The sequence below is a fragment of the Nuphar pumila genome, chromosome 13 (genome assembly GCF_984573655.1).
Source record: "Nuphar pumila chromosome 13, dmNupPumi1.hap1.1, whole genome shotgun sequence".
Lineage (NCBI taxonomy): Eukaryota > Viridiplantae > Streptophyta > Magnoliopsida > Nymphaeales > Nymphaeaceae > Nuphar > Nuphar pumila.
The window spans coordinates 91,985,265-91,999,085 of record NC_143261.1 but is presented as its reverse complement, the minus strand read 5'-3'; the positions used below and the strand labels follow the sequence as shown (position 1 = coordinate 91,999,085).

At 39.1% G+C, this 13,821-nt stretch overlaps 1 protein-coding gene across 1 annotated transcript; it reads right to left on the bottom strand.

Annotated features, from left to right (window-relative positions):
- Positions 1-8,486: 8,486 nt before the first annotated feature.
- On the bottom strand, positions 8,487-13,491 carry LOC149819171 (uncharacterized). Its single transcript, XM_089985389.1, has 2 exons — positions 11,092-13,491; positions 8,487-8,644 (listed from the first exon to the last, which is right to left on the bottom strand). The coding sequence occupies exon 1, from the start codon at positions 13,489-13,491 to the stop codon at positions 11,875-11,877; it is 1,617 nt and encodes a 538-aa protein (XP_089841515.1). The 3' UTR covers positions 8,487-8,644; positions 11,092-11,874.
- Between the last annotated feature and the right edge of the window lie 330 nt (positions 13,492-13,821).

Here is a 13,821-nt window from a genome sequence, read left to right as displayed (position 1 = left end):
AGACATGAAGAAAATGCTTGATAGTATGCATTTTCAAAGTTTCTTTGAGATCTCACCATGGAAGATCAGTCACCCCTCTTAGATGCCGTTGTGAAGTTTTGAGATAAAAAAACTAACACCTTTTGATTTGGAGATGTAGAGATGACCATCACGTTGAAGGACGTGGAACAAATCATTGGATTGAAGTGTCACAGGATGCCAGTGAGTGGTTATATCACAGTTTTAGGAGCGATAAATGGTGCCTTCGAAAGAGAAAGACTGAAGTTAGCATGGTTAAAGAATTATCATAATCCTACAATGACGAGGAGGAGGATGGACAAACTATCGTGTGCTAGAGAAAAGGCTGATAGTACCTGAGAGAAGGATCTAAGAGCATTCTTGCTCTATTTCTTCGGCACATGCCTCTTTATTGACAACAGTGGAAAGTCGATACATAGTTTATATGTTAATTTGGTAGCAATCTTTAATCGCATCGACGACTACGCATGAGAGGTAGTTGCGCTTGCATACCTTTATACCTTTTTTAATAGCGTTAAGGCTGAAAAAGTAAACTTGACCTGCATGTTGGTTTTATTGGAGGTAGTTACTCCTTCATTGTACTTAAACTATTGATTTAAGCTAAAATAACTTTTATGTAATTTACCATGTTAGTCGTGTTTTATATTTTTTTATGTAATTTATCGTGTTGTTATATATTAATCCATGTATGAATCTATGTAGTTTTGGTTATGTGATCACATATCTGTTGGAAGGCCCCTGAGAGGTTAGGTTGTCCATGCATTTTCATGTCTTACAATGTAGAGACGGAATATCAATGAAGATGCATCTTGTGGAAGGAAGTCTCGTCATCATATGGGTCGTGACCAGTACTTCAAGAAATTGTAAAAGCTGACCAGAGAAGATGTAAGTATATTTTTTTGGTAACATGTCATACGTGTTTTAAAGTAATACAATATAGAAATAACCATCAATAAAACTTCATTATGTATGTAAAGTGGTGCCCCTATGAAGATGCAGGTAAGGAGGAAGAGGAGAACCAGGATGTCGTTACGCAAGTAAAAACTATGTCAATGAAGGACATTTGGTTGCACTCCATAAATAAAGTGGAGTGCCAAATGACCAACTGAGTGGTCTGACAATTTGTATATATTCAACAATGAACCGATCACCCTGGCACAGTTAGCAAAATTGTCCCGATGACAATCAAGGATTACCCCACCTTATTCCAATTGGAACTTACAGATTGGTGTGAGGGCGGTTAAGACATCTACTTGTCCTTCATAATAATTACCGATGATGACGATCATGTAGCTTATCATCATGATGCAAATAGTCCCTCCAAAAGAAGAGCCGAATATGTGGAAGAAAAGGAAGAGGGAGAGAAGGAAGAGGAGAAGCGTGGCCAAAAGTGTAGAAAAAATGCAAGTGGAGCAGATACTCAGTTGGCTCTTGCACTGTCAGAGATCAGGCAACTGAAGGATACACTTGTTGCAAAGGAGGCCGAAATCAGTGTGTTGAAGGAAACACTTGCTATAATGTCTCTGACCATTATACAACATCAAGCTGCGATCATAGAAAACTACGCTAAGGTAAACAAGCAGCTACAAGCACAACTGAGGGATATAGGACAGTGATTTATGTGTTTGATTGTTTTGTAAATCATTAAAATGAAGTTATAATTGATTTTGTGTTTAATGGTTTAACTAGTTTGCATACCAAGTTTTTAGTGCTCACACCTATCATTTTGAGGTTCGAATTTAAAAGAAAATTTGCAGTTTGTTTATGTGAAATTATTACATTTTTTATGCGAAGTAACTCAAGTATTTGTGAGGTTTTGATGTTTGAGTTTAAAAGAAAAGTTACGGTAGTATTTACGAGGTTTTGAGGTTTGAGTACCCATTGAGAAAACCCTGACACAAGACCCGCCTATTAGGCTCATGGGCCTAAATGGGTGGGTCAAGCTCTATACATGTATATTTATATATAATAATATTATATATATAGAGAAAATGTGTAGGTGCATGACAAATGAACTTGTGTTGCATCAAAATACACCTTTAGTGGCAATAAAAGTCATTGTTAAACGTATGGAACCTTTAGCAGTGACTTTTTTTGTTGCTAAAAATCTTTTTGCTAAAACAATGACGTTGAGAATGTTGCTATTAGAGCTTTGATTTTCACTTTCTTTGCGTTTGCCGACCGTGGAGCTTTCATTTGCACTACCTTTGCCACTAGCAGAGTGTGTTCTTTTAGTGATACCAATAGCCCTACCTTTCCCACTAGCTGTGCTATTGTGGTTTTCTGTAGCGCAATAGTGTTCGATCCCACTGGCTGCACTATTGTGGTTTCCACTGCATTTTTCACTTCGGCTACCTTTGCCAACTCAAATTTCCTAACTTTCTTGTAGTCAGCGATCATTTGTTTTCTGTCATCTGTAATATTAGCTTGACAAAAGGTTTATGTTCGTTATAAAAACAATTACCAACCTTTCTATTCTCATCACAAACAAGAACATTTAAACATGTACTTGGGTGAAATTCTTCGATTCTCCTTGCCCCAAGAGTGATATGTAGGCAGTCACAAAAAGACCACAAACTTTTCAGTAATAATCATAATCCAAGTGAACATGTATAAAAAATTAATTGAATTAACAAACATAAAAGCAAAGTACTTACTCGTTATCTTGCCGAGGTATATCATCAGCAAGTGTGACTGTCCAATTGGTGAAATAGCCCATAAATCTTGTAAAAAATGACCCTTCAACAAAACATTAAACTTGTTAAACCCACTGAGTAGGATAATGCAATCTTATTATTGTTAAATAGGTAATGGTAACTTACTATGCTGATGACGTTATCATCTGCGCATGTTGTGGTGCAAAGTGAATTGTACAACGTAAAGCCCTTTGCCTTCAGGTCCATTTGCCAAAGAACCCAATGATTATTGTTCCAATTGGCAGGAAATAAGAGCTACAAAATAAATCAAGATTAAAAAATAATTTGGGCACCCAGAATTTAAGTTTGGCACTTACGTAACAATATTATAAACAGATACCTTGTCAGCTTCAAACCAAATGTGAGGCAAGGATTCATCGTCCAAGCATGTAACTACCCCCTCTTCATGCCCGAGAGTTGTGAGCAATTGTTGTGACCAGTCAACGTATATAAGTTAGTTTTTTGTTTTTCAATAGTAATACAACAGAAACAAATGGGTGCGCTTACTCATAAAGAAATAAGATAAAGCATCTTTGGCAGATTTTCTCATTTTTTTATGAAGCGATTGTGTTTTACTTAAAGTCTTTCTATGAATCTTGCTAAATTCTATATATGTGGTACATGCATGTTATATTTGAATGAGTACACATACAAAAGAACAAACAAACAACGAACTTCATGCTTAGATAACTTTTTATCCAAGTTTCTTCATCAAAATCAAATTCTTTTGGATCCTTGCTAGTCTCTTACACATTCTGTGCATCTTGTACCTTGGGCACAATAGTTGGCACTAGGAATGAGGCTTTGTAGGGTTAACGTCCTTTTTACTCTCCTTGTACTCATTGCAAACTACCTAAGATATACACACAACACAAGACATTGAAGTTGTTCATTAACAAAGACTACATAAATATAAAGAAATAAAATTCATTAAAGAAAAAACTAATGAATGCATATGGCACAATAAACATACGATTTAATGTACTTTTGCCTATTGTGGCCAAGCTCACCACAAATACTGCACTTGTATAGCACAACATCCTTTTTTGTTATATGTCTCTTCTTCATAGCACCACAAGAAAAATGTTAATTAGCGACAGAAATTTATGACAGAAATAATTCATCACAAATTCGTGATGGATTAGCTAGAGAAAACTAGCCGTCTCTAAAATTAAAATTAGTTGCAGAATTAGCGACATAAAAAATCTGTCTCCAAATTCGTCGCTAATTAGCGACAGAAAAAATCTGTCTCAAACTCCATCGCAACTTAGCGACAGATGAGCGACATAATATTTTTGTCGCTACTCCGGCGCTAATTGGCGATGGATTGAAAGACAGATTTTTTTCGTCGCTAATTTTTCCATAAATTCCTAATGCGAGCCCCTTTCTTTTTCTTTCTTTTTAATTCCTCGCACGCAGTCACCTCTCGCCGCCCGCCGACCGAGTTCTTTCCTTCCTTTCTGTTTCTCCTTCTTGGTAAGGGAGGGGCCGAGACCCCCTCCCTGTTGCTTGAGTTACGAGGGAGGGGTTCGTCCCCTCCCCCGTACCTTCTTTGTTTTCATTCGGTCGGCAGGGGGTGGAGCCCCTTGTCCTTGGTTCTTTCAGTCGGCAAGGTGTGGATGACCTGGTTCCATACCCGATAACTGCACCCTTAGTCAAATCCAAGTTCAAACCCGCTTGGGTCCAAACCAGATCCAACCCATTGACAGTCCCATTGACGAAGTTTTTCATGGGCACCAAATTGCAACCTGTATCTTGTTCAAGTAGGTCAGCTGAACAGTCCATTTAAGAGGCAACTCCATCCTTCTGTGGCATCTTTAATTGGCAAAACAGATACACATTTCTTTTCAGACAAACCATAGCTTCAAATATTTACCTTTCCAGATTTTTATATGGAAAATACAAATTCGGGTCAAGGTGGATCATCTCACTTGACTCCATGAAATAATTTACAGAATGTCGGATATGGAACAGCCAAAAATTGCAAAACCTCCATCCTAAATCTGACCCATTTGCATCACCACTGAAAATGGCTACTATTCAAAGTTCAAACTCATCTCAAATCAAAGGGATACTCTCTAAACTGATCAAAATAGATGAGGGAGAGCACAATTTGCAGAAAGCAAACCAACTGACCCTATGTCCTGATTTATTCACCAAGTTGAGGAAGTTGGGGCCTCGAAAACCAGGAAAATAACTGGTTCAGAATTCATCTGGAACCTGGACTCCTTTGCCAAGTGATTTCAATTCTCAGCTCTCAAACACTTGGGTGATGGTTTTAATTATTACATTTATATACTAAAGCCTGATTGTCTACTCTGCCTTTGGTTCCATTTCAGGACTTTTAGGTTCTGTTTGGAAACTGCCAATTGAAGGCAGTTAAAAGACAAAAATGAAATCCTCAGAAGTCATGGTTTTGGTAAATCCATGTGCACGTTTGGGAACATTGGTATAACCCTACAAAGAATTTGCCACTTTCAACTGATTGCCAGTTTGGGATGCCTTTTAAAGCTGCATTTTAAACATTGGAAGGTCAGACAATGGGGCAGTCGGTAGCTGAAATGAATCCATGCTAACTCTGAAGCAGTTACTGTCATGGTCTGGTAGCAACAACTTTTTGGTTGCAAATAGGAAGATATGAGATTGTTCCCAACAAAAACACGATAACCTGAAATTGACCTCTTTCATCTAGATCTCATGCCCAATCAGCATTCGAAAATGCCATAGCCGTAAAGAATGTCCTCTCCTTCAGACCTATTATGACCTTCACATGATTGGACCTTGATTGATGCATGAATTATGAAACTTGGTTTTACCGCATACATCACATCTGGTCGAGCAAATGGAAGATATTGCAGCATTCCCATTATTCTTTGATACTTTGTAGGATCCTCATGTAAGTCTCCATCATTAGCACTGAGATGGTGGTAAATTGAAACCAGAGTTGGCCAAGGCTTGCAATCACTCGTACCTGTTTTAGGTAGGAGATAAACTGCTTACTTGTATTGGGTCAAGATCATTTTGCCTCTTCTTCTATCTACTTTAACACCCAAGAAATATTTCAGCAGGCCAAAATCTTTCATTTTAAAATGTTTATTCAACACTTTGATTTCTTTGATATGCCCTGTGACAATAATATATCAATATAGATAAGTAGGACAATCATATAATTTTTTCTCTTATTGATGAAAAGAGAATGATTATGTGATCTCTAAAACCTATGATTCTGGATCTCTAGAAAAATACTCTCAAACCAAGAGTGTGAAGCATGTTTAACCCATAAATAGCTCTTTAATTTGGACATACTGATTTGGATTACGGGAGTTTTTTTTCATATATAAGCTCCTTCCTTTGTATTGTCAAGTAAGAAGGCATTTTTGACATCAAACTGATTCAATACCGGAACTGAAAATGGCAATTGCTACCCCAATTCCCTCCTTTTTCATTTTTCCTTCTCATAAAGAAATGGTGCTAGGTATTGCGAGATATTTTCTGGCTTCACTCCAGTTTCCTCCGACAGGCAGTTTTCAAACATAACCTTATAGGTGCTAGGTCTCATTATGCACACACACACACACACACACACACACACACACACACACACACACACACACGTGCGAGTACATTGTTTTTTTTTTCCAGGAGTATGTACAGCATGGAGGGCACGTTCATGTACACCGAAAAGAGAAACATTCTCTTTAGTTTTGAGATAATAATTCTGAGGGGAACTGTTTTCTCATGTGACTGCAAGCTTGATAAAATGGTTCCCTAGTGGTGTTTGATAGGGAATGTACAAAAAAGATGATTCACCATTTTTCTGAGAAAGTAAGTCATGGTGTGGAGGAAGTGACTCTGATTCCAGGAGAAAGATTCGAAAGTGATTCAAAATCACTTTATGCATAGATGCTCGCAATAGCGTCCTTACTTGGAGGTCTAAGAATTACAAAGAATGTGCTAACCATTCCTGGAAGAAAAAAAAACTATAAATACCAAAACTTCCAAAAACAACACTTAGGGGGCATTTGATACGCAGAACATGTGCATCCGCAGGAAGCCCAGCATGTGGGCCTCACACTAGTCTGTGCACCCGTAAAACGGGGGACGAGCAGACACTCGTTGAGTGCATCTGTGGGTGCTAAACCAGCATCTTCCGCTCAGGGCAGGGCACACACAAAAAAATTATTTGAGGGTACTGAACAGGGAAGGACAGCGTCTTGTCCACGAGCGTTCAGCATATCAAACACCTCCTTATGTTCAAGAGTGCTAGGCCTATAAAAAACATTCATAACCAGTGCACGTATTTTGACTCATAGAATCAACTTACTGAGGTTTATTAAAAGTATGTTCATTTATGCTGTAGGCATCTACATTCTTTTTACCTAACAGACAACATAAGCAGATAGCCTACATCGTCTAATTCCTTAATTTGCCTGATGCCTGGGACTCTGAAAAGAGAGATCTAAAATCTACAATGAGAAGGCATATAGTTTGAGGGCTGTAGCACTTTGTTCATGAGAACAGCAAGCACAATACTGTGACATCATCATGAATGCAAATGCACAAAGAATTTTGTTTGGTCGCTTGCCACATAATCCAACATAACAGCCTTAGTTGTCATAGGCGCTAGGCAGTGAGCCCCCTAAAAAGCCTAGGCCCGCCTAAGCAGTCTAGGCAGTACCCAAATAAAAAAAACAAAAAAAAAACATTCAAATATGTAAACAAACTACTAAATTAATAACAAACATGTAAAAAACATAAAATCAATCAACAATAAGTAATAGCAAAACAAAATATATGGTTGAACACTATTAGACAATTCTATTAAATAACTTGTTCAATACATTGTCAAAAACAAAACATTTAACAATACAATACATTTAACTATAAAGTTCAAAAACATGTCTATAAATGAAAGTCATCTTAATTCTTCGGTAGAAAGCTTCATTTCAATGCTTTCTTTCGTTTATTGCATCGTGGCTTGAGATGATGATGGCGAGTCATCTTCATCTTCTAAATCAGGGACCACCTCTGACAATTTCTGTCTCACAAATGTTGTATGTACTTGTGCTTTTCTCTCATCATCTTCTCTAAGACTAGTAAGAAGCTCAACACGAATATCCAAAGGAATGCAATGTGTACATAATTTCAGTGGAGTTGATATGCCCCACAACATAACATTTAAATCTATACAATCCTTCATGCATTATAAAATCACAAAAGTTATACTTCATTATTCCTTTGAGAAGCATAGTTAACTAGTGTACAATATTTCAATCTAGGATCTTTTGAGAGGCATCCTCCAAGACCTCCACCCCTCCATCGACCTCCTAAAACATGAATTAATAAATCAAATCACTACAAAGATGTAAAACAATGTAACTTCAAAAGCGATTCTCTAATATGGTTTGTTTGATTGCTTGCCTTTCTTTCTCTACTAGATCACTTCATAAGTACAAATCCTTAGGCCCTTTTGCATGTAATGGTCTCAAGCTGAATGTACTACTCGGCTGCCCCCTCTATATGCAAAACTGCAACATGTCCTTCGCCAGAATCAGAAGCTGAGAACAAACTTTCACTTCTTTCATATATATTAACCGACTCTCTTATTTTTTTTTTCATCTCTCTTCTTATTTGATTCCTGCATGTACTTAGAAAGTACTTACTTGATTTGTGCAGTTGTTTTATCACAAGCCTTCATGTTTCCTCCAATTTCAAGTAGATGTTTTATTCTATATATACCTCATTTTTAAGTTATTCCATATCTAAGGCATGTCACAGAATTCGGATCGTGTTTATCCTTAATGTAGGCCCACTCCCGTGCTAGATCACTTGATCTTCGCTTGAAGTTTTACATATCTTCCAAATTTGAAAATGTTGAGCTTAAAGTGGACTCGCTAGCACTTGCAGAAGAAGCCTCTCCCATCGTTGTTCTAAAAAATGACAAGAATCAAGTAATGTGTTCGATCAGTGATAAAAAAACAATTGAATAAGCAAAGCAAACAACCATCAACAAATGCCAAATAATTTAAAAATAATCTAAATTCTTAAAACAAAGTGTTAAAACTAACAACAAACATGTATCCAACATAAAATTAATCAACACCAAATGTGGAAAGCATAAGATATTGCTATCGTCAAGCATAACAAACATGTTATATTACAAAAGCTGACCAAATATTATTAAGACTAACAGCCTGCCCAAATCTTATATATATATATATATATATATATATATATATATATATATATATATATATATATATATATATATATATATATATATATATATATATATATATATATATAATGAGTAATACTAAACTCACCCAGTTAAAAAGTTCATAAAAAACACACAATTTAGAGAAAAAAAACAAAGAAACATAAACATATTAGATGGATACTAATAAGTAATAACAGTTCAACACACAGCCGCAGCAAAAAATCATTTCAACTAAAAATGAGCGAGCTAGACAGCGGGTGACAGAGAGACGGAGAGAGCCCGAGTGAGAAAGAGAGAGAGAGAGAGCCTGAGCGAGTGACAGAGAGAGAGACTGAGCGAGTGACAAAGAGAGAGAAAGAGAGAGCCTAAGCGAGTGACAGAGAGAGAGAGACCGAGCGAGCGAGAGAGAGAGAGAGAGAGAGAGAGAGAGAGAGAGAGAGAGAGAGAGAGAGAGAGAAAGTACCTTTTTTCTTGAAATTCTTTTTCTCCTTCGTGTCCTAACGGGAGAGAGTTGAATGAAAATGAAAAAAAAGGGGGAAAAACCCTTTTCCTCCTTTTTATAGTCAATGACACTTGGTCAACAACTTTTTTCCGCCTAGGCGTTCCCCGCCTAGGCGGCGCCTAGGCATGCTAGGCGGCGCCTAGGCAGAAAAGTAGGGCCCCACCGCCCAAACAGCATCGCCCAGGCGGTGGGACTATGCCCAGGCCACCTAGGTGCTGCCTTTGACAACCAAGATAACTGCCTACCAAAGGCACCTCAGGCATGAGTGAGAAAAAACAGCAACATATAGAACAGAAAATAATTGATCAATGCACAAGGGTTCAGCAATGATGGTGCCTTCATGGGATGCCTTTGACAGAAAAAGTTAAAGATAGGAACTAAATGTGGTTTCCTGTCTTGGATGAGAAATGAGGGAGTTGCTACAATCTGTCTTTCTCAATGCCTGATGCTCATGAATGATTGAAGGATCAGCAACCTGGGGCTTTTGTAACCATCACATTGGGAGAGAGGGACTTGGTAGTGTTAAATGGACTAGAAAATATAAATGAAGGAGGAGCTTCAATGTGCCCGGAGGAGTAAATACAATAAGAATGATATGGAGAAAGCCTGCACATCAATACGGCCAAGGAGAATGCTTCTCAATTCTGGGAATTTTGCACTACTAAACAGATTCTTAAGACAGCTTTCAGGTTAAAAAACAACGAAGCCATAGGTTGGATGAAGGCTTCCACTGAAATTTGAAGAGAAGGCACCTACCAAAGGAACTGTGAGGGTAGGAAATCTAACAAATGGAGGAAAAAAGATCCAACCAGATTCAGGCTAATTCAAAACAACTCGGCAGTAGTTAAAAAATTTCCAGAAGTTGCAATGATTTCAAAAAGCAGCCTAAATGATACAAGGTTGGCCTCAGTGATCATAACATTCTTTTGGTAAAGCAAGCAAAAGGTTGCTGGTCAATATATCCTAGAGGACTACCAAGAAAAAACTTGATATACTGGATATTCTTCCCAATAAATCTAGAGAAAAATGCCTTGAAAGAGTTCTCAAGAGAGCATATTACTCAGATTCAGTGAAGGCCATGTTTGACCATAAAAGAAACAAAATAACAATTTTCCTCATCCATCAAACTCATATGCATGAGAAAAATCCACAGAGTTGCAGATTGGTGGAGAATGGAGTAAATCGATATCCAATGATCACTACTAAACAGCTCAAGAAAAAGCAAAAACTTTTTGTGCACAACAACTATCAGTGTCCTTTATTTTATCATCAACAAACACCTTCAGCACCTAAAATAACTTTAAGTTGAACTGGGTTCAAACCTGTGGCAAAATGATACACTGATGCACAAATTCATGAACACATTAGAGAAATAAAGAATGAAAACGAGTAATCCATGAACCAAGCCCCCTATTATAAAAGATGGAGTAAACATTGTGAAAGGCTAATTACATTGCAACAAACTACACGGTTTTCATATAGAGAACAAGCATATAATAAAACAATATCTTAAGGACTATTTCTCAAACTGGCATTGAACAAAATTTTGGATGCAGACAAAAATGGTCAGCAGAAGACATGATACGGATATCCATTACTAGCTAAAGGATGATGCCAATTTAGCAGGTGATATCTAAAAAGTTCTGAACTGGTACCTAGTTAGCAGGTGATACCCTAGAAGGTCCATAAAACACCATCCATTCTGTATCTTGTGCATGTTGTCACCACTGAATCCGAAAACCAGTTTCAATGGAAAAGCACCTTATGATAGGAATAAAACACCCAAGGACGAGAAGATACCCATGTTTCCATCTTTAAAATTCCAGGAGAGCATAACGAGAATTTTCTGCAGACCAGGCCTAAGGATCCTCACAAACTTACAAAATGGTATCCACACTGAGCTAAAAATCCTATCCATGAAACCAATCTGCTACTTACATCTTTTAGGTTTGTGGTCATGAAGTAAACAGAAATCTTGAGATCCACCATTACAACAAGTTGGAAAGTTTGAAGAGATTTTGCAGCACAATATAGGATTTGAATTGTTAGTAGGTGCTCACAACCAAGCTCTTGAAACAATCTTGACTGTAGACAGTTCAAGCAGAATGGTCCAAACACGGAGGCAAAGCATGACAGAAGCCACTGAAGAAGAAAAACTTGAACCAAACTCCAGCTCAAGGCCTCAACTTCAAAATGGGGGCAAGCAAAACTTAAAGCAGTACATATGACAAGAGTCCACCAAGCAAGGAGGTAAATTACTGCAGACTGAAGAAAGAGAGAAAGGAAGTATTGGTATAGAGGTTTATTTGTCATACTTGACAGCAGTTTGGCGTGGTGGGTTGGTCCCACTCATGATCATAGCACAGACTATTTTTCAGATTCTACAGGTAGCAAGTAACTATTGGATAGCATGTCAATGGCAATTCTTGTGCAGAAAGCTAAAACTCTGATAGTGAAGCTGGATAAAGTTCCCAACAGATTTCCTTTGGTAAAGCTGAGTCCTCAGTACCCAAAAGTTTTCTAGCAGGAATTTGATGAGATATTCTTTGAACATCATCTTTACCAAGAAAATGAACAGCATGAGGACCAGTTTCTCTTCTCTTGAAGACAGTTTTGAAACCTTTAACTTTCTCAAGGTATGCCATGCTCAATCCATACATCTCTGTAAAATTCGTAAGGAACACAACTATATTGTAGCTCCGTCTAACTTCTGGCGAGGCATTCTCATCCCTACCTAATGATGCATCACTGTAAAGCGCCCAAACCGAACCTTTCATCGGGTAGACTTGGTAAATCCCATTCCCCACCCTCTCGCAATCGACAACATGAGAGAAGATATTCACAGACTCGACATCCGTCTTCTTCGCGACCTTGAAGTGCCCGCAAGCGACATGAAAACCAGAGCTCTCCCAACAAATGAGGGTCTTGTCTCCATTGTTCTGTAAATCCAACCAACTCATCTTCAACATGAATGGATCCACTGAAACAACTTCATCGATCAATCCGCAATGCCTGGGCATTCCATCGTCATCGTCGTAGACCGCCCACACCTGACCCTTCTTAAGACTCTGTTCGGTTCTATCCTGATCGAAATCATAGAAATCGGAATCCTCCACCCGCATTGCGACCAACTTCGAACTGGGCTCGCCATCATTGTCACCACCACCATGACGCCCCTTCTTTGGCCTAGTACCATCTACTCCCCCAAATTGAATCTTATCTAATCTCCTCTTTCTCTTGAGTTTTGCTCGAATCGAACGCCTAACCTTCCAGAATTCTAATTCTGCACTCAAACCATTGCCCTTGCTCCCTACACTGCTCGCATCCCTCCCCGATCGATCGCGCTTCACCGTTGAAGCCAAATTCGAAGATGATGTGCTCTTCCCTCGAGACCCACCTTCCTTCCCGAGCTTATTCCGCCCCTGCGAGCCCAAATTCTCATCTTCGGACTCGAATTTATCTGCTAAGAACGCCTTCTTGCAATTTGGGCACACGAGTTTTCGATCGATATACTTGCGCTCGAACTCGTGAAGCAGCCTGCAGGTAGTGCAGGCTGTACAGAAGGTGTCCAGGGGGCGAAGGGAGCCGGAGGACTCGTGGGTGCTCTGGAATTCCAGCTCGATTCGGCGTTTGAGGTCGTAAATCCGCCGCCGGTTGCGATCGGAGAGGACGGACCAGGCCTGGCCGACCAATTTGAAGGCCTCCTCGGAGCCCAAGCATTTGGTCTTGTCGGGGTGGAGGACGAGGGCGAGCTTTCGGTACTGGGACTTGATGGGGTCGAGGGGGGAGAAGGGGCTCACCTGGAGGATGGCGTACAAATCGGGGTCGCCGGCGATGGTAGCGGAGGCGGCGAGGTGGACCCTAAAGGAGGCGACGAGTTGGGCGATTCCGGGGAGTTGGGGCCACAGCTTCTGCGCTCTGCGGGCGTGCTTGAGCGCCGATTTGAGGGATGATCGGTGGAATTTGCGCTCCGCAATCAACTTGACACTCACTGCTTCTGCTGCTTCCGACTCTCTCTCTTCCTCTGCTTTGTGGGTAGCAGGAGGGAAACCCATCTCTAGAGAGAGAGAGGGAGGGTTTCATTGAAATGGTGAGGTGATACTGTCGTGGTTATACGGGTGCGGGAGGCTCATAGTGATCTGGACCGTTAATCTTGAAATCTTTTTTTTTAGATTCAAAATCTAGGGTGTCACAAATGACGGGTATCGCGAAAGTTTTAAAAACCGATATAATCTCAGTAAAGCACTATATCTTATAAAAGAGGGATGTCACAAATAACCTTATTTTAAAAATATCGTGTTTTTTATGGGGATATTATCGTGTTTTTAACGAAATATTTATATTTTTGTATATTTTCATGTATAGTTTTAAAATTTACATATGCT